At 42.4% G+C, this 20,544-nt stretch overlaps 3 protein-coding genes and 1 non-coding gene across 6 annotated transcripts in view; all 4 read left to right on the top strand.

Annotated features, from left to right (window-relative positions):
* Positions 1 to 4,198, top strand: part of rangap1a (RAN GTPase activating protein 1a) — a 13,583-nt gene extending 9,385 nt beyond the window's left edge. For 2 of the 3 annotated variants that reach the window (XM_012824978.3, XM_031576891.2), the window contains exons 12-16: positions 945 to 1,061; positions 2,112 to 2,217; positions 2,496 to 2,584; positions 3,246 to 3,367; positions 3,689 to 4,198. In XM_012824978.3, the coding sequence (XP_012680432.1) occupies positions 945 to 1,061; positions 2,112 to 2,217; positions 2,496 to 2,584; positions 3,246 to 3,367; positions 3,689 to 3,770 (516 nt within the window). In that variant the 3' untranslated portion in view covers positions 3,771 to 4,198. The remainder of the gene's footprint in view (positions 1 to 944; positions 1,062 to 2,111; positions 2,218 to 2,495; positions 2,585 to 3,245; positions 3,368 to 3,688) is intronic. The other variant, XM_031576895.2, reaches the window with a different exon arrangement.
* Positions 4,199 to 7,712: 3,514 nt separating this feature from the next.
* On the top strand, positions 7,713 to 13,531 carry chadla (chondroadherin-like a). Its single transcript, XM_042708980.1, has 6 exons — positions 7,713 to 7,913; positions 9,780 to 10,081; positions 10,294 to 10,813; positions 11,178 to 11,873; positions 12,612 to 12,778; positions 13,011 to 13,531. The coding sequence occupies exons 1-6, from the start codon at positions 7,713 to 7,715 to the stop codon at positions 13,315 to 13,317; spliced, it is 2,193 nt and encodes a 730-aa protein (XP_042564914.1). The 3' UTR covers positions 13,318 to 13,531.
* A 2,953-nt stretch (positions 13,532 to 16,484) lies between these two features.
* Positions 16,485 to 16,556, top strand: trnaq-cug. Its single transcript has one exon. It is a non-coding gene; the product is annotated as a tRNA-Gln (tRNA).
* Positions 16,557 to 16,674: 118 nt separating this feature from the next.
* Positions 16,675 to 19,148, top strand: rbx1 (ring-box 1, E3 ubiquitin protein ligase). Its single transcript, XM_012824981.3, has 5 exons — positions 16,675 to 16,827; positions 17,545 to 17,623; positions 17,710 to 17,780; positions 18,532 to 18,617; positions 18,900 to 19,148. The coding sequence occupies exons 1-5, from the start codon at positions 16,750 to 16,752 to the stop codon at positions 18,910 to 18,912; spliced, it is 327 nt and encodes a 108-aa protein (XP_012680435.1). The 5' UTR covers positions 16,675 to 16,749; the 3' UTR covers positions 18,913 to 19,148.
* The last annotated feature ends 1,396 nt before the right edge of the window (positions 19,149 to 20,544 follow it).

The raw sequence follows: 20,544 nt of genomic DNA, 5'->3' as shown, positions 1-20,544 counted from the left end.
AGCAGCCCATAGGTTGAGTATGAAGTATGAGCGGCATGACAGTGTGTGTGTGTGTGTGTGTGTGTGTGTGTTATTACTCCAGTAGCAGCCCATAGGTTGAGTATGAAGTATGAGCGGCATGACAGAGTGTGTGTGTGTGTGTGTGTGTGTGTGTGTGTGTGTGTTATTACTCCAGTAGCAGCCCATCGGTTGAGTATGCGTTATGAGCGGCACGACATTTCTCAACGGTTTCTGGCTAATTTGACCCTGAGGAACAAAACTAGGGTGCTGTCATTTACTGTAACCCGAGCAAACATCAAGATTTTGCCACGCCCTTTTAGGGCGCGTCCAGCGCATCTGTATCTCAGCTTCTGAAGGTCATAGACACTTTTGGTCTCAAAATGACCGGAATACGTGTGTTTTATATATGCACTATGAAGGTTTCTAAGCTCTAAAACCGTTACTTTTCGAGTACTCGCACAAATAGATGTTTTACCACCTCCCAGGCCACTTCACGTGTGTTAAGAATGTCTTTCCCGGGGGGCACTGTGGCGCAAGCAGTAGCCCCGACCACATTCGGGCTTGACGCCCATGGAGGACACGGGTTCGGGTTCTAATCCGGCCCGATGTCATTTCTCCTGTCCACTCCCCAGCTCTTCTCCCTCTCATTTCCTGTCCCACTCTTCACTGCACTATCGATTAAAGGCACAAAAAGCCCAAAAATAAATCTTTAAAAAAAAAAAAGAATGTCTTTCCCACTCTCTGTATCCCTCTCAGATGAGCACATCACGTGTGTTGAGAATCCTATACTCTCTGTATCCCTCTCAGATGAGCACTTCATGTGTGTATCCCTCTCAGATGAGCACTTCACGTGTGTTGAGAATCTTATACTCTCTGTATCCCTCTCAGATGAGCACTTCACGTGTGTTGAGAATCTTCCCTCCCACTCTCTGTATCCCTCTCAGATGAGCACTCCAGCTTCAGAGCCCCGTCCTCCCGATGTCTCAACCTTCCTGAGTTTCCCGTCGCCGGACAAGCTGCTCCACCTCGGCGCCAAGCGGGCACTACTCATCGAACAGCAGGTACAGTATGGGCTCAGGGTGGAGTGTGTGTGAGGGTGTGTGAGAGTGGAGAGTGTGTGAGTGTGGAGTGTGTGTGAGGGTGTGTGAGAGTGGAGAGTGTGTGAGTGTGAGGGTGGAGAGTGTGTGAGTGTGAGGGTGGAGAGTGTGTGAGGGTGTGTGAGAGTGGAGAGTGTGTGAGAGTGGAGAGTGTGTGAGAGTGGAGAGTGTGTGAGAGTGGAGAGTGTGTGAGTGTGGAGTGTGTGTGAGGGTGTGTGAGTGTGAGAGTGGAGAGGGTGGAGAGTGTGTGAGTGTGTGTGAGTGTGAGTGTGTGAGTGTGTGAGGGTGGAGAGTGTGTGAGGGTGGAGAGTGTGTGAGGGTGGAGAGTGTGAGAGTGTGTGTGAGTGTGTGAGGGTGGAGTGTGTGGAGTGTTATTGGCCCTCGTTGTGGGCCTGCCTGCCTAATTTCATTGGGAAGTTTACAAGGTGGATAAATCACTCAATCACAAATAAAGAGTAAGAGTAAGTTGGAACTTACGTACGTTTGCCTTAACCAAATGTTTAGGGAGGTCACGTGTAACTAGGGAGGTCACGTGTAACTAGGCCATCCCCGTGTTTATGAATGCAGGTTATACAGCGATTCTACCGTAATTATGTGGTTGCCAGTTAAACCTAGGAATTGTAATTGTATGCCTACCTTTGGCCTAGCACTGCATTGCAAACATGAGAAGAGAAGGACAATCTATAATTTATAATAATTAAGACCTTTGTCAGGTTTTTAATGGCACACACGACACACTGGAACACACATGTGCATATATGGAGGCGACACAGGACACACACACACACACACACACGCAGGTAGGCCTGAGGTCGCGGTGAATTTATTTTCTGCTTTTTCCCATCCTGGACCGTCCTTCCTCAAGGACCCCCCAGGAGCAGTGGGCAGCTTTGCAGCGCCTGGGGACCAAGTGAAGTGAACTGTCCATCTTTGGTCAGGGATGGACATGAGTTCTGTTATTTTGCATCAGAGGACTGTAGCACATATATTCAGATGTGCCCATCTTCTCCTCAGGTGGATGTGAATGATGCTGTTAAAACAGCGGAGGCCTTCCTGAAGATCTCATCGGTGTACAAAGACAAGGACGAGGAAGTCAAAATGGCCGTGCTGGATAGTGTTGGTGAGCGGCTCCGTCCCACACACACACATTTCACATATTTGAGTGTGTGTGTGGAAGTGTGCAAACACCTATTACTCATTGAGAACCGTAAATGTGCCAGCCACACACACACACACACACACACACACACACTCACGAGTCAGGATGTCCTTTTGTAGATAGAGAATGCTGTGAAGCTTTTCAGGCGCTGCTGTCAAAAGTGAGTGATGAGCAAGGCATGTAGGTTTGTGAGCTTGTGGCTTGCCTACTAAGTTTGTGTGTGTCTGTGCATATTTCAGACGCCATTCTCAGGAAAGCCTTTTCCTGCCCCTCCTTCAGTACCTTCACCTTCATGTCCTCGTTGCTTATCATGCTCGGCCTGCTGAAGGTAAGTACAGGCACTCTCAATTAGAAGTATTAGAACTAACTAATTAATTAATTAATCCTTGCTCTCTTTCTCATCTCTTTCTTCCTCGTAAGTACACGCACTCTCAATTAGAAGTATTATAACTAACTATTAACCCACTGAGTGTATAGGCATATCACTGATATTACTTGCTGTTAGGTGAAAATTCACCCTAGTTACCTCAGGACTCCGGAGCTGCATATAAGTATATTTATTATTAGACAAACAACAATTGCAATCGGGCTCACTCCCAGCACAAGGCTGAAAGTGAAGCAATGATAAACACATCCCACAAGGTTTATATAGACAGAAGTTGAGCGTTCAGCAGGGAAAACCACGTGGTGGATTTCTGACGTCCAAGGCAAGGATGGAAGTTTTGCACAAGGTCGGAAGAAGCACAGTTCGACCTTTATTATCACTTCTGGTCTAAACATGCTCTTGTACATATGCAGACTAAGTGCCACCTAATATTCTAAGTTACACACACACACAGAAAAGCCATTTCATAAGCACATGATTCATACATTCTTAAGTAATTAACAGTGTTTGCAAATTATCTCCATCAATCCCTCCTTTTATCCGTTTCATCACTTGCTAATTACTTTAATTAATGAATCCTTGCTCTCTTTCTCATCCCCCCCAGAGTGAGGAGAAGGTGAAGCCGATGAGGATGGTGGCAGGTCACCTGCAGGCCATAGAGCACGCCGTGCAGCAGGACTATTTCCCCCAGGAACACATCGCCGTGCTCGATGCCTTCATGTCACGGTAATATAATAATAATAATAATAATAATAATAATAAAACTTTATTTATATAGCACCTTTCATGCTAAAGAATGCAGCTCAAAGTGCTTTTAATATAGGTCCCAGTATAGTTTGTTTTTAGGTGCTTTTAAAAAACAGCAGCAGTGCTTCTAAGAGCCTCAACAAAACACATTTAGCCCTGTTTGAGCTGGGATTTTATTATTAGGTTGGGGATGAGCTGTAATTTAGGTGTTTACCAACAATATTCTTGATTTTTTTTAAAGTCTGAACCATTTACAAACTACTGTTTTGACCGTGTTGTTTTTTGTATAAAACCTTGTAGACACAGCAAGGCCTGCGAGTCGTGCACTGGAGCCCGAGACAGTCTGAAGTCAACGCTGCAGAGAATCAGGCCAGAGTGCTAGAGATCTCACACACACACACACACACACACACACACACACACACACACACACACACACACACACACACACACACACTGGTGCCCAAGCCACCCCAGCCACACCATGGTGATGAGGAGCAGGGGCAAATCAAGATACCCAGAAACCCATCACAGCCCCTGTGCCAGCCAGCATATCACATCACGGGACACTATGCCAGACGGGACAGGAATCACCAGAGCTCATAACGCTCGTTTGAACTGATCCATTTTGGGACTGAAAGCTGAGACAACAGCATGCAGTTATTGGAGACAGTTTAATGAAAAAAGAGAAAAAATAGGTTGGACCAAAAAAAAAATAACACTTTTAAAAATGAAATACAGATTAAAAATGTAATAAAGAATATTTAAATGCTTTGTTGATGACTAATAAGAATAACAAACATGAAGGGATAAGTATTGTTTTGTTTTTCATTTTGCCCACACACACTACAGCACAGGCAACTGTTGTGAACTGATGGAGACATCTTCAGGGCTCTCAAGTTTTGAAGAAAGGCAAGAGTGACATATTCCCCCCAAGGCCACGCCCCCGGCCCGCCCCCATCCCTGAGCAGTATTCTGTCCATGTCATGGATGAATGTCTTATATATGCCATAGTCATAGAATTGGATGTATTAATTAGGAAAAATGGTATTCATGGACATTGTAGTCAACCTTATGCATTTAAATGTCCCTTGACCTCTTGCACACTCATCTCTGCAGTCACTGGCAAGTAAAAGTTTTTGACTGTGCTGGTTGACTTCAGTGCCTACTGTTTGGCCTGATGCCCCTTACTGCCTATGTGCCTTGTCACATCCCGCACACCTGGATGGGCACAGGAGTTCTCTTGGCGGCAGATAGAGCACCAGTAATATGAGCTGGTGCTTCCTACAGTAATAAATGGCCATTTAGAGGTCCATTCACTATTAAAAGAGGTCAGGTGGCTGCCCCTGGGACTTTTCTCCCTTTTTGTTCTAGCCATCTCCCCCACCGTCTCTTCCTCTTCCACCTGCACCGTCTCCTCCTCCTCCACCTGCACTGTCTCTTCCTCTTCCACCTGTACTGTCTCTTCCTCTTCCACCATCTCCTCCTCTAATGTGTTTACGACCTTCTCTGGGCCTAATCTGGCCTTTTTAGGGGGCTTTCCTCTTTGGGCGAAGGACAGGATGCTCATTTGTTTTTTACCTAACATCTTTGAAAGACAGATGCAATGATGCATCCATGGCCAGGATATTTATAACATGCTAGTATGCCTAATGAGCTCGCGATTCACAACTTCACCAGGCGTGAAGAAGCCTCGTAATCTAAATAGAATGTTCAAGCAAACACATTTACAAAAAATAATGCCCATAACATTATTGAATATTAAGGGCTGCCTAATATTCGTTCGAATTATAGGCTATATATATTTTTAATAGGCTTACTCGAATTTATTATAGCCTATTAACGAAGTTCGGAGTCAAAGCTATAGTGAAAAGGCAGGCTGTATCCTAAAACTGTGTTGGCCACAACACTCATTAAAAACTGATGCTAATTATCTGGGAAATATTATCTAACTGCAGTCAAGTTGTCATTGCTTGTGTCAAACCATTGTGAATTTGTTGCAACATTAAAACAGGAGACGACTTACTCTTTGTACAAGACTGATGCTCGGAGCTCCAGTGGTTTCCTCAGGTGAATGAAACTTTCGGAAGATCAATCGCGCGCAATTCCAGGATGCTTTATTTTCATTGGTTGCTGGATGAAATCTTACCCAGATACAAAAAATACGTTTTTTTCTGATTGGCTATTCTGTAGGCCATTTCTTTTTTTTGATTGGCTGATAAGTGGCAACTCACGGCAGAACTCCTGGTGAGTCGGGGAGACGTGCTTGATTCCTCCATGGTGAGGGCAGCGCGGCCAGGTCATGTTTACGCGCTGCGGCACATTAAATAGCCTAGAGTTTTTTTTCAGCGTGAGAAATACGATGTGTGGCGGGAGTGCGTGACTAAAGAACGAAATGAGTGACTGTCACGCTCAATGCGTGACACTTGAGAGCCCTGTACTCTTGACAAGTTGGGAGCGCATATCCTTCTTTAAGTGAGGTTCTCAAAGAAAGCTAGGCTACATTTGACCAAACTGCGCATTCGCTATGTTTAACTTACAAAAGCCGTGCTTGAAATTGGCAAAAGAGAAGAAAAAAAACCGGGACATTTTTATGATCTAATGCAGACTGTTGATGGTATTTCTCTTGAACCAAAAGATTTGTTCTGGCTGAGCAGGCGTAGCTGGAGGAACAAAGACATGAATATGTAGATAGATACAAGTAATTTGTCTAATTTTATGAGTTCGTTAAGTGTTGCTTAAGGGTCTGTCGGTGTAAAGTTGTAGGCTGACTTACGCTACGTAAGGTTAATACAAATATAATTAAAAAAAAACATAAAATACACTGTACCAGTGAAACATCTGACATGCCATTGGTAAACTGTCCTGCCCACACTCCAGTGCTGATGCAGAGCCGGATTGAAAACAAAAACAAAATAGAAACAGCTTGGCCCTGGAGGGGACTCTGACATCTTTAATGACAATTAAGACTGGGGTCCTTGCTTCAAGGTGGAGCCATCCCAATTAATGATCAAGGCGGCAAAATCAGCCACGAGCACAACAGAGCTCATGAGAATTTGTGAACCTGTGACTGTTTAACTTTCTGGTGGTCGCTTTTAGCGTTTTAGTAGGTTTTAGGATACTAGTCAACCTCAAAAAGAAATGTGAATACAATTTCCCTGCTGTCAATACAATTGAAAATGCTGTTCAGTTGTCACATTTTTTTTGACATTCTCAATAGATGTAAGGGAACACTGTACACTTCTTGTGATTCGACGCTGAACTCAAAAAGTTGGCAGGCATACGTTCTCAGAGTTTTAAACAGCAGGAAAATGTGTGGCCCAGGTGCTAATTCGAAAAGCGCTGACAGGGGCCAGGGGGGTCAGGGCAAAAGAATGTATCAAAGCTGTGCTTAAAGAACAAACAGTTGAAATGTTTCAGCCAGACCTACGTCGAAGTCTTTCGGTTGAGACAACACTGACTGAACGAAGTGACCACCGGCGTCGTGGGCTCGGCATGAGGACTAATACGTGAAATTGCCTAAAATTTCACTCTGGATTTATTTGTTGAATGGTCACTAGGGATTAGACCAACACGGACTTAATCTCAGTTAAAAGGTAAGTTTCCTGCTGAACATTAAATCATTACGTCACTGCGATCGATTCGATAGGCTAGTTATTTATTAAAGTATAATCATGCTTGTATTCATACAAAAGTGGTTTGTCTCCGTCACCCTTTCAATACATAGATGTATTCGTCTATGTTTGGATTTAACCCATGGCGACCCGCTGTCCTGCTGCTCCTGATGATGGTCCCACTATCGTTTTCTGGAAAATGCCAGCGCCCGTGCTCCTGTGACCTGAAGAAACTCACCGTTGCCTGCATAGGCAAAAATCTAACACAGGTTCCTCCCATAATAGACGAGGTAAGACTATTTTATGAAAAGGCCCGAAACTGAAATATCACATAACCTTCACCAAAAGGAGGTTTTCTATTATTGACATAAAAATGAATTCCTCTCAAATACAGACATTGTGCGTCAGTAGGCCTAAGCTATGTGAAATGGGTGGTTGTTGTTGCCTATTGTTGTTCTTGTTGTAATGTCACTGTTGGTCAGAACGTCGGCACTCATTCATTTCTCGTATAGGCAAGGCAAGGCAATTTTATTTATATAGCACAATTCATACACCGTGGTCATTCAATGTGCTTCACATACATGCACAACAATGTGCTTCACATAAAAAATATATATATATATATATATAATCTGAATTCAAACACTTTCTCTGTCACCCACCCTCTTATTTTCTCTGTCTGCTGCTTACACACATCGTCCACAACAATTATGCAGATAACTGTGAAGCTAGACCTGAGGAAGAATGACCTGCAAGAGTTACCCAAAGGTGCCTTCCACCACACGCCCTACCTCACTCACCTCAATCTGCAAGGCTCCAACATCCGTTCCGTGCGGGAGGGGGCGTTCCGCGGCCTTGGACGCCTTGTCTTCCTCAACCTGGCGCATAACAACATTGATGTCCTCTACCAGGTGATTCTCCTCATGGTTTTGCATCGATTTGTGCAAAGAAAAATCGAATCCATATAAGCATACTTGCTCAAAAGTACAGTAGCCTACAGTCTACACGTATTTGGACACATTTTTAAGTACGGACTGCACTCAAGGCAGAGGTCCAACACTTTAACTTTGTAGTGACTATATCATGTTCATTTCAAATCAACAGAAATTGTGCTTGTATTCACTGTACAACGGCAGCATATACCTTAGTGTTCATCAAAGTGTTTTTTTCTCCCTCTTTTTCCGCTTTTTCCCATCAATTTTTGGTAGTCGATATCATAGCACTTCACCAATCCACATGAAACTATGCTTGTAGCCCCACAATTTTAATACAGTATGTAAGGTTTGCGTTCCTAGGTGTGCCTTGCCCTGAGGAGGGTAGGGTCAAAGAACTTTTTGGACAATCGCTCTTTCAAACATTCGAGGAGTGACACCACCTAGTGGATAATGTTCAACGCAAAAATCTATCACTTCACTAGCTTGTGATGTAGAGGTTCAAACCTCACGACATTTGACACCCCGCATCTCTACCACATTATTTGGACGCACGCCACATTTTGTGAAATGTACGTATCTATTTGACATGAAACTGCAGCATACAATTATGCATAAGCACCAGATTTAGCGAAATGTTAATTCCCAACATGGGAGGCTTTTTAAAAGTTGAAAATAGAAAATATAACAGGTATGAAAATACATTACAATAGTCAGATACTTCCTGATGAGTCTGAAGCAGTTGAGATTTGAATAAACTTTTTTGCTAATATTATTCACTTATTCAAATGAGATGTGAGTCTAGTACTTGTCAAGTATTAAAAGTTGTGAAACTTACCTATGATCCCATTTATTTATGTAGGTTTCATTTTCCATTTTTGCATCCTTAACATGTAGAAAAACACATTCAGTGTTAAGTGAGAGGACTCAAGCCATTGCGATACAGCATGCAAGCAGTCAGTAAGATGGTCTGATGATTGCTGCTTGCGGCTATATTTAATGAAACCTACTAATTATGATAGTGTATACCCCTGTCCTGTATATTTGCATTTACTCTATATTTAGTATTGCTTTCAAACACATTCTTGCTTTCAGCTAATAATCCAACATTTTGTAGGCATATACACATGCATATTTTCCAGAACTTCGTAAATAAATGCCAATTACAGTTATACAATGAAGCTTATATGGTTGCCTATGTATACATGTAAATTTCACAAAATGTTCAAATTTAACACAATAATATATCTGTTATAAAGTCACCCTCATGCTTCATATTGGCTTAGACAGGCCACAAAATCACAGAACGTAACTTACATTTACATTTACATTTACATTTACATTTAGTCATTTAGCAGACGCTTTTGTCCAAAGCGACGTACAATGGAGAGAACAGTCAAGCTAAGAGCAATAACTCACAGGTACTGCCTCACACCCTAGCAGTGTACAGCTGCCACAACCACAAACTATGGTTCCTTCTGTTCTCACTCAGAATGCAATATATACAACACACGTTTTAGTCTATTGTTGCCAGAAACCTAATCACCCAAGATAACACACTTTTCTTGGAACAAAGTATCTTGTTGTTTCACTTAATTCTTGCTCATTCTCTCACTTTACGCAGTAGTCATATTACGCACACCGCTGTGCGGTACAACTAGTTATGAAATAGTTTTATTATAAACTAAAGCCCTGCCTCCCCATCTCACTCTTATCACACTCTTTACTTGCACCAACAGGAGTCCTTTGATGGCGTGTGTGTGTGTACATGTGTGTACATGTGTGTGTATCAGTGTGTACTCTCTGACCCCCAAGCATGGCCCTCCTCACAATCTTTACTTGCAGGAGTCCTTTGATGGCCTCTCATCCCTGAAGCAGCTCCTGATTGACCATAACCGCGTGGAGGAGATCCAACCCGGGGCCTTCACACAGTTGGGCTCCCTCAACCTGCTCTCGCTCACACACAACCGGCTCGTGTACCTGCCCAACATGGCCTTTCAGGGCCTGCTGAACATCCAGTGGCTAAAACTCAGTCACAACTCCCTCAACAACCTGGCCACGGAGGCCTTCGCCAGCCTCTTCACACTCGCACGCCTCGGTCTGGACAACAACGAGCTGCAGTTTTTCCCCACGCAGACAATGACCAGGTATTCATATAGGCCAAGTGCCGCAAGGCTTTTCGTGATTTCGAGATACTGAAAAGGTAACGGTAACCGCAGCGTTCCTAGTTAATGGGTTTGTTCAGTTTAGTGGGGCCAGTGCCAAACGTGTGTGAAAGCAGCAAGTTACCATGCAGTGTTGATTACGCGGATAATAAATACGCTGTTTAACAATAATTTTCATCGCATTTATTGTGCAGACTGGTTGAAGTTACCCGCCTGGAGATGAGTTACAACCCAATGACCTACCTGGGAGAGGAGACGGTGTCCATGCCCAAACTTACACACCTGTACTTGGACCACATGTCCCTTCAGGACCTCTCTGACACTGCTCTCGCCCTCACACCCCTCCTCACCCACCTGGACCTCAGCCACAACCAGCTCCGCTCCTTAGATCCCGTCTCAGGCCCCAAAGAGCTGTCCCTCCTCAACCTCACAGGCAACCCCACCTACTGCAACTGCCACCTGCGGCCTCTGAGGGTGTGGGCCCAGACGGGCCAGGTGAGGCTCCTCGGGGTCTGTGCTGGGCCTCCGCATCTCTCTGACGAGCCTCTGGGGGCGGTCGAGCCGGCAGACCTACGCTGCAGGGCCAGGGAGGGCCTGACGAAGGAGGAGCTCGAGGAGGAGGAGGGGGCAGAGGAGGTTGGCAGAGCGGGGTCGTTGGTACCCCCGCCCAGACCCAGGAAGAACATCAACTGTCCTGAGAGCTGTGACTGTGAGGTAAGTCAAACATATTTTAAAGTTTAACACATTTAAGTTGATATGTTCTGAAAACACCTCTAAATAAAATAAATAAGAAATCTGACAGGATAAATAAATAAGCCCCAAAGCCCCCCTTCGTATACACGTTGCTATCTGAAAGTGACTCAGATTTGTGTGAAACCATGACAACAATAGTGTGCTGAAAAGTGCCAGTCTTGGCGAGTTTGTGAAAAAAACAAAATGCATTTCTGTAAAGTAACTTATCACTACCACTAACACACATTACTGTAATGGCATCAATAATGGTGTTTCCCAAACAAGCACTATGACTTCTGTCCCCTCCAAAGTATTCATCCCACTCTTCTCTTCTCTCTGCCTCCAGCCTGACGCTCAGCACGCCACGTGTGAGGACGGCGGCCACACCAAAGTCCCCCGAGGCTTCCCCAAAAACACCAGTCTCCTGGACCTGAGGGGCAACAACTTTCACAACATTCCCCCCGACAGTTTCCGTGGCGTCGCTGGGGTGGTCGTCTCTCTGCACCTGGACCGGTGCAAGATCCGCGAGATCGAAGCCGGGGCCTTCCGCGGCATGACATCCCTGCTCTACCTCTACCTGTCAGAGAATGACCTCACCTCCCTCGAGACGGACACCTTCGCCGGGGCCCCGCACATCACCTACCTCCACCTGGACGGCAACCGGCTGACACAGTTTCCCTCCGCGGCCACGCTGGCACCGATGCCCAGCTTGCTCGAGCTTCACCTGGAGGGCAATGCCATCTCCAAGCTGGCGCCAGCCAATCTGCTCTCCTCTGTGAGGCTGCTCCGGGCGCTGTATCTCACAAACAACACCATAGACTCTGTGGCGGCCAAAGCCCTCCATCCGGCACCTCACCTGGAAACGCTGCACTTGGAGGGCAACAGACTGACTGAAGTGCCGAGCAAAGTGTTTGGAAATGTTCCACGCCTTCAAGAGCTACATTTGTCTGGGAATCCTATACGCTGGGTGGGGGCAAAGGCATTCGTGCCTATCGCTCAGAGCTTGAAGCACCTCTACCTAGAAGGCACTGGCCTGGCAAAGGTGGGGGAATGTGTATAAAAAATGATGTCTGTTAGAATTTCAGATAACAGTTAAAAAAACCTTTACAACTCACGCCTAACCCTTCGCACATGACACATGATATACTGATACAGTCAGTATACTCATCTTTTACATACAGTATACGTCATATCACTCACACATATCAAAAGGATTTTCTTATTTACTATCAGCATTCAGTCACGTTGTATTGTAGTTTTTGCTCTTTGTTTCCTTACACATCTATTAATAGTGATGGAGATAATTTCCAAACACTGTTAATGACTTAAGAATATAATAATCAAGTGCTTTGTATTAATATATTCCTTGTATGAATCATGTGCTTATGTAAGCAGGAACATGGCTTTTCTGTGTTTCTGCGTGTGTGTAACTTAGAATATTAGGTGCCACTTAGTCTGCATATGTACAAGAGCATGTTTAGACCAGAAGTGATAAGAAGGGTCAAACTGTGCTTCTTCCGACCTTGCCAAACTTCCATCCTTGCCTCGGACGTGAGAAATCCACCACGTGGTTATCTCTGTTGAACGCTCAACTTCGGTCTATATAAACCTGGTGCGATTTGTTTATCATTGCTTCACTTTCAGCCTTGTGCTGGGAGTGAGCCCGATTGCAATGGTTGTTTGTCTAATAAATATACTTATATGCAGCTCCGGAGTCCTGAGGTAACTATGGTGAATTTTCACCTAACAAATAGCCTCTATTACTTTATCCACTCTGTAGATGTCGAAGGACTCGCTTGCTGGCCTGGGTTCCGGGCTGCTCACCCTGTCTCTGGGAGGGAATCAGCTGGAGGCCGTGCCCAGCCTGGGCTCCCTCACTGGACTGCAGGAGGTCAACCTGACGGACAACCCGCTGCTGTGTGACTGCAATCTCTTACCACTGCGCAAGTAAGAGCCACACACAGATCAGCTCTCTGTCCGTTTACCAGCGGTGCCAAGTTGACATACTATGCTGTGAATTGAATTACAAATGTGGCTGTAAACATAACAAACAGAACACTGTAAACTGAATGACAAATGGGAAGTACCATTGCTGCATTTTGTTTGTAGCCTTTAACCTCATGTGCTGTTCTCTGCTCAGGTGGGTAGCCTTTAACCTCATGTGCTGTTCTCTGCTCAGGTGGATGGACAACCTAAGCCATACGGTGTCGGCGATCTGCGGCCAGCCAGCCGAGCTTCAAGGTCAAAGTGTGAAGGATGTGCCTGTTTTCCAAACGTGCCCAGGAGACGAGCCCAGGCCCTCTAAGCCCCCTGTGAGAGCCAAAGGTGCCGCCAAGGCCCCTAAGAAAATCAAACCCAAACCCTCACGGCTGAAAGGTGGCAAACCGAAGCCATCGAAGCCCAAGCCCACGCCTGTGGACAGTCCAAAACCATCCGTGCGTCCTAAAGCAGCCAAGAAGAACAGAAAGACCAAAGAGACACAATAATGATACCTGTGATCGTACTAAAGGAATGCAGCTTCTGCCTTGTGCTGTAGTCAAACGGAATGAAAATAACACCTTATTTTCCTCAAGTATGATATATTCTGTATATTAATTATTAATATATATATGATTTATAAGATTATAACACTACTATTACACTACTGTAAGTGTTTTCATTCCAGGTAACTGAGAGAGATGTGTTACTTGAATAAAAACCTACATCTGATCCGATATGTACACTGTAAACCCAAACAGTTCTACTAACTTATTAAAATGATGTATTCATTACTTAAAACCTGGTATTTAGTTGACCCAACTTTAAATGTATTAGTTTTCTGAGAAAGTGAAGTACAATAATTGTATTGGAATGTATTTGTTTGAGTAAACATTGCCTGAAACGTGACGTCTGACGTCATCAACGTCGTTGCAGGACTAGTTCAGAACAGAATCAAGGCAAGGCAAGGCAAGGCAATTTTATTTATATTTATTTATCTCCTCCCCCCGCGACGGAATTTTGACACCTTTTCCACATGCAGATGTCATGTGCTGTTGTAAACAATGCAACTAGTGGAAGCGGCACGGTGCTCAGTGTTGCCAGATTGGAAATGGTGAAGTATCGTATTAAATGCTCAAAATGATCGTCTTTGGAGGATAATTATCGTGAATCTGGCAACACTGAGAGGCCGGTCGACCAATGACAGTTCTCGCTACAGTCAGAGCTTGTGCTAGAAGGTGGAACGTAAGGGAGATACCCTTTCCTAAACTTGTAAGGGCGTAAAAACTAGTTTGTGAAGGACCCAGAGAAACACAAATAACCGACGAGGCAAAATCCCGGACGATTTTGCAATCACTGCCGGACGCATGTCCGAGTAAAAGAGGACGTCTGGTCACCCCACCAAAGGAGATATTTTAGCAATCCTGTCGCTGCTAAGCGTCCTTATCTGGTAAGTAAACAGTGTTTTTTAGGTGTTTGTTGCGACAAAATTGCGGGAACAAGTGAAATTGCGATAAGAAGTGGCGAATTTCCCTCTTTGTAATTATTATTGAGTAATCACGTTTTGGCTGTCAAGTAGCAAGTTCAGTTGCACGACTGTTGGCGCTGGCGGCTAGGAAGCTAAAGAGCTAGTTAGTGGGTTATTTCCCCTAATATGTTCATGTGCAAAGTAAACAACAATCAATTGTTTATGTTGAAAACAACTCATGTTCTACAGAAACACCATATAATTCATATCAGCATGCTAAGGTTATATGTAACTTTTCAGCAGCTAGTTAGCTTCTATGTGTTTTAATGGATCTGATGGATAAAAGTGTTAGCAGCAAGCTAACAATAATGGTTGAGAACTTCAGTTAAGACCTACAATATTCTTTTTGCCCTGACAGCATTCGTGTTGCATATAAACAACAAACCGATTTGATGTAGACATATAAGAAGAGGAGTCAACCAAAGGAGATATTTTTTGTGTACAGGCATCACGGACTGGCAAGACAGCAGAGGTGCTACGGGTGATCCTCGAGGCTTATGACCTTCAGGTATGTCTAGGATTAACTGCACAACAGTGATCACATTTTGTTTGTTACTGAAACTTTAATATTAGTTGATACTATGTATTATTAATTGCCAGTTTTTTTGTAAGTGTTTCCATTGAAACTCTCCTGGTAATTGTATTGATGGTGTTTTGCAGGAGGAAGAGGAGCCAGATTTTGATGATGCTCCTGTTGCTCTCCTTACATCGGGCCCCGACCCCTTCAGCTGCGAGAACATCTTTGAATTGGGTGCAGAGGATTTCTGAGGCATTTATGTTGTTGTTTGGCTTGACATATGCTTTCAATTTAGAATATCCCAAAAAACTCACGCACACCTTCTCATACAGAACCTTTGTATGTGTTTGGATGACAACAAACCTCTGAAACCGTCCTTACTCACCTTAAAAAATTATTTGTTGAAATAAACGATTTGTTGTTGACTTGTTAACTTTGTAACGCTGTTCTTTAAAGCTTTAATGTAATCTTTTATTTTGTCAGTTGTTTTACAAGAAATATAAATGATGTGATACCTCTTAAGTTTTTCTCATCTCACTCTTTTTAATAGAAATCTTACATAGATTTGAATGTTTCTTGTAGAGTAACTTTCAGTTTAAAGTCAGTTTGTAAACAGAACCAGAAAATCAGTATATGTGGTCAATAATTGAAAATAAGTAGTGCTCAATTAAAAAAAGTTAGCTATTTAAGTATTACCTACTCAGAATAATCAAGCGGAGTTAACTTTAAAAAAGTAAGCTTATTAAATATTATTTACTCAGAATAATTAGATTGAACTCTTTCACCAATATTAAGTGCACTGAACTTGATTTTTAAGGCTTAAAACTTAATTTTATTTTGTGTTGTTGAGTGAAAATAATTTAGTACATAGAGGTTAAAAGATTTAAGTATAACATTTTTGAATATAAGTTCAGAGAACTTAAAAATTATGAAAACGATAACAAAATAAATCAGTATAGCCGATGTATCATTTTTAAGTTAAGTTTACTTATTTTTAAGTTAAGTTTACTTAAAAATAATAATATATGTACTCAAATTTTATTATGTAATCGGTTACATCAAAAGTTTTAAGTACTCTGAACTTGTTCAGGTTTACAGTGTACCAGTGAATTGTCAGTGTACACAAAGTCTGGGCTGTTGACCAGGCGGTATCATTGGAACAAACCGATTTTTTTCCATTCCAATCCTTAATGGTCTACTTAAGAATATAAGTTGAGTCCTATAGGGGTATGTAGTGACTATAAATAATGTTTTATATAATAAAAACAAATGTTTTTGACATGGGAGAACTGTCAAACTATTTTATCCCAAGCTAAGTATCTCAGATCAAATCAGTGGCTAGAAATATTTCAATAGTTGCTTATCGACCACTAGGTGTCACCTTTGAAAACATTTAAAATCACAAAGGGAAATCAGTTGAAAATACGAAGAAAGTTACCAAGTGTTCGGGTATTTGAAGCTCACCAGCTAACATTAATACAGATGAAAAGCGCTATACATGTTTTCGTTTAATTTGAGGACAGATATCAACAGATATGTTATTTGAGCAAAAATTAAATTCCATAAATTTGAATCGTGATTGGCCAATAGAATGAAGATTTGAGACAAGACCGCTCCTGGGAGTCTCATGTGGTTCTATGGTGTAATGGTTAGCACTCTGGACTCTGAATCCAGCGATCCGAGTTCAAATCTCGGTAGAACCTAACATTTTCCGATGATTTGACCTGGAACACTAGGGCAGCAAATAGCATGGAATTAGTGAGTAGATGAAGCATATAAGAACATCCGCGATCTTTGTGCAAATCGTAGGACTACAACTTCTGTTACAATATTCGTTACAGGCGGATACTATGACACTGCGCATGCTCTTAAGAGACGATCATTGTCACTGGAAACATGGCGGCTGCAATGGATGTTGACACTCCTAGCGGGACCAACAGCGGAGCTAGCAAGAAACGTTTTGAAGTTAAAAAGGTAATCTTTATGTATTTTGTATCCCAGAATATGGGATTACACTTGTGCTTATTTGATTTGTGGTTACGTTTTGTTGCTCACCGGCGTTTCTTGTTCTTTGTCGTTAGCCAGTTAGCTAGCTAACGTTAGAACGGGAGTGATTGTGCGTTTCGATTAGCTAGTTAGCCAACATATAAATACTTAGAAAGCTACCGCCTAAGCTAGCTAGGTTAACTAGCTAAGTTGTTAGCGGATTCATGGAATGGGACGACATTTTTACGTAAATTAAGGATGTTTGACCGTCAGTACAGTTTGTTTAGTGGTCAGCAAATTCATGTTTAGACAAGGGAGCCTTTCTTTGGTAGCTGCACTCTATTTCAAACCATTTCTCATGGGCAGGTAACGTCAGTACAGTATAGCTCTTTAGCTAAGATTGCCAGCTACCCAGCCAACTAGCTAATGAGGTTATACACCGATAAGTAGGTAACTCACTTAAGAGCTACATAACTAGTTTGCTGACTAGGTTGAAATGTCGACACATCACTGATAATTACACGGTTAGCTATCTTAGTACTTTATAACTTACTCTTGTATATACAACTCACTTTGTATATGTCCCTTGTATAAAGTATATTAAGCAATACTTTGAAAGAGCCGATTTTCCTAAATAAAGAAATGATAAGTTAACTGACGATTCCCCGTCAAGCATGTATAACATTTGTGACTTATTTCTTTCAGTGGAACGCTGTTGCTCTTTGGGCCTGGGACATTGTTGTAGATAACTGTGCTATCTGCAGGAATCACATCATGGACTTGTGTAAGTACGATGTGTTATGAGGCTAAGTGGTTTAACTTATCGAGGTTGCTCATGTGCGACATACTGACACATTTTACTTCTTGCAGGCATTGAGTGCCAGGCGAATCAGGCCTCAGCGACGTCAGAAGAGTGCACGGTTGCCTGGGGTGTCTGCAATGTAAGAGTCCATCTGTCTTTTACCCCTTTCAAGTTAAACGTGCACAATATCACGGAAAACAACTGACTTATTGTGATTACATTTACATTTAGTCATTTAGCAGACGCTTTTGTCCAAAGCGACGTACAAGGGACAGAACAGTCAAGCTAAGAGCAATAAAAAGCATGGTGTAACAATAAATACTACTTTACATGAGAATTAGAAAACAACGACCTAGAAAAAGGAAAAAGAAGTGCAGGAATGTAACTGCTGAAGTGCATTAATCAATACTTTGATGCGTCATGGAAAGTAGTCAATCCACAAATAAGGAGCAAAAGTAATCAAATCCATCCAACGTTAGCTGTACACTTTTATCAGATTGCCCCCTAAATTTAGTTTTATTTTCATTTTTACTTGTAACCTGTATGTTGGTTACATTGCAATGTGATTTTTCTTAGAATTAGGCGAGTCTTGGTTGCATTTTGGTTTTCCTTTTCCTCCTCTTGTTCCACCACTTTTACCTTTTGATTTGTGTACATACCATTGAGTGTAGTGTCCTGTCAACGTGTCTTATCAAGCAGCTTGTGCTACAAAGGTGACGCATAAATAACTTATCATTATTATTGTGTGCCTTACTCAGAACTATGGGGACCGTAACTACAAGTTGGTTCAGTCCGCTTTGTCATCTCACTCTTAACTCTTAAGTAACCTTTAAAACCCTTGAGCTCTTATTTATTTATTTATTTGTTTGTTTGTTTGTTTGTGTCTCCAGCATGCGTTCCATTTCCACTGCATATCCCGCTGGTTGAAGACCAGGCAGGTGTGCCCTCTCGATAACAGAGAGTGGGAGTTCCAGAAGTAAGTCCCATGTACTGGCTTTGCACATGATTGACACACGATCATCCATGCTCATCATTCTAGAGATAAAATGATAACTGGATGATCAGGGGTATCGTTGTTTTTTATTGTTATTACGATATGTTGTTATTTAGCTGAACAGGAGAATAGTTCTGCCTACATTAAATCAATGCAGCAAGGAATATTTTGCTCATATTTGTTCCTTTGTGAACGTGAGACTGTTTTTTTTTTAGGATTTGTTAGCTGCCTGCTTATTAACCACTTGTTTGTCTCTTCCACCAGGTATGGACATTAGATGTGGAGTTTGGAGCCTGATTTAGGTTTGAAACATCAAGTTAGCCGTCTCTCCCTGGCTCCTGTCACCTTGCGTCGTCTTGGATAGCACTCTTTTATTTTTGAAACGGGTATGCAATGTCATAATCCAACTGTGTTTATGTTCAGATTGAATCCGCCTTTTTCTGCTTTTTGTCATTGTTACAGTTCAATTTGCAATGATGTTGTAAATTCTAAATAAAGTTGATTTCCTGTTTAGAGGCCTTGTTTGTCAAATTATAACCACGTGCATCTCTTGTACTTAAATTATTACAGTGTGGCTTTTAAATATTACATTTATCAATATGGTAATATGACTGAGTGGTTAATACATCAAGAACATGGTGACGCTACTGTTCCTAAATGCTTATTTAATAATTTGATAGGTTCTGTAGTCAGAGATTAGTTCTTAGTGTTTTTCCAAGAGCAAAAACCAGACATCTAGATCTTTGAAGAAACGTATCTTTGATACATTTATATCCTGATCCTTGACAGTAGTAGTAGTAAAAACCACTAGTTTCTTCTATGAAATGTACTTTTGGTACATTGCAAAAAGGTGCAGACACTTTGTGCTGTCAGACATACTTAATTATACAACAGTGCTGCTATTCTGAGGGTGTGATCAAATCTAGCATACTAACAAGGCTGACTGCTGTCAGTTTTTTATTGCACAAACGACCCACTGCAACACACACGTGTTATATATGTAGGCGACACAGGACACACAAACACACACACGCAGGCCTGAGGTCGCCGTGAATTCAACTTCTGCCTTTAACCCATCCCGGATCGTCCCTCCTCCAGGATCCTCCAGGAGCAGTGGGCAGCTTCTCAGCGCCCGGGGACCAATTGAACCGTCCATCTCGGTCAGCGACGGACTGGAGTGTTCTGTTCTTTTTGCATGTTTCTAGTCTCTAGCATACTAACATTCCAATACATTAAGCCCTTCCTGTTTAGTGCACTAAATATGAATGAAGAACTGCAAACATGGAACAGTAATATTGGGCAATGTCTTCTTGCTCTCCCAGAATGGCTTTTAAAGATGATTGTTTTCTGTTTGATGTTGAGACTGCAATGCAGGAAGTAGCAAAATGGATGCCTTCATATCTTCAATATTTTGAGTGTTTGATATCCTAACTTTAACGAAATAATTTAGTTACAAAAGATTTTGTACAAACAGCTGCTATGTATTTATACAGACTGAATTAACTTCTGGTTTTAAGGACCATCATGATGCCAGAATCAGATCAAGTCTGCTTGTGTACTTCGACTGTTCAACATGAAAACCTCTTAACTTTGTAATTATGGACTTAAATATCTACAAAATAAAATGTGTTGACCTCCAAGATGAAAACCCAGGAATGGCTCACGGTCTCCAGACTAAACCTAGTATTGTTGGAGTGCTTTGACATGGCAACCTTGCGTAATGCTCACAGTGCATCTGGCCTGCTTTGGCAAGAGGCTTTAATCCAGTGAGAAGAATTAAAAAAAAAAAAAAAAAAAAGCTTGAAGAGGATTAGGGTAGCACTGCTCTCTCGCCATGGGTACGGTTTGATGTCAGTATGTTCTTACTAGAAAAGTCAATCTAAATGACAACCTTGTCTATAAATTCTTC

The sequence above is a fragment of the Clupea harengus genome, chromosome 1 (assembly GCF_900700415.2).
Source record: "Clupea harengus chromosome 1, Ch_v2.0.2, whole genome shotgun sequence".
Taxonomy (NCBI): Eukaryota; Metazoa; Chordata; class Actinopteri; order Clupeiformes; family Clupeidae; genus Clupea; species Clupea harengus.
This window is presented reverse-complemented; position numbering and strand designations above follow the sequence as displayed.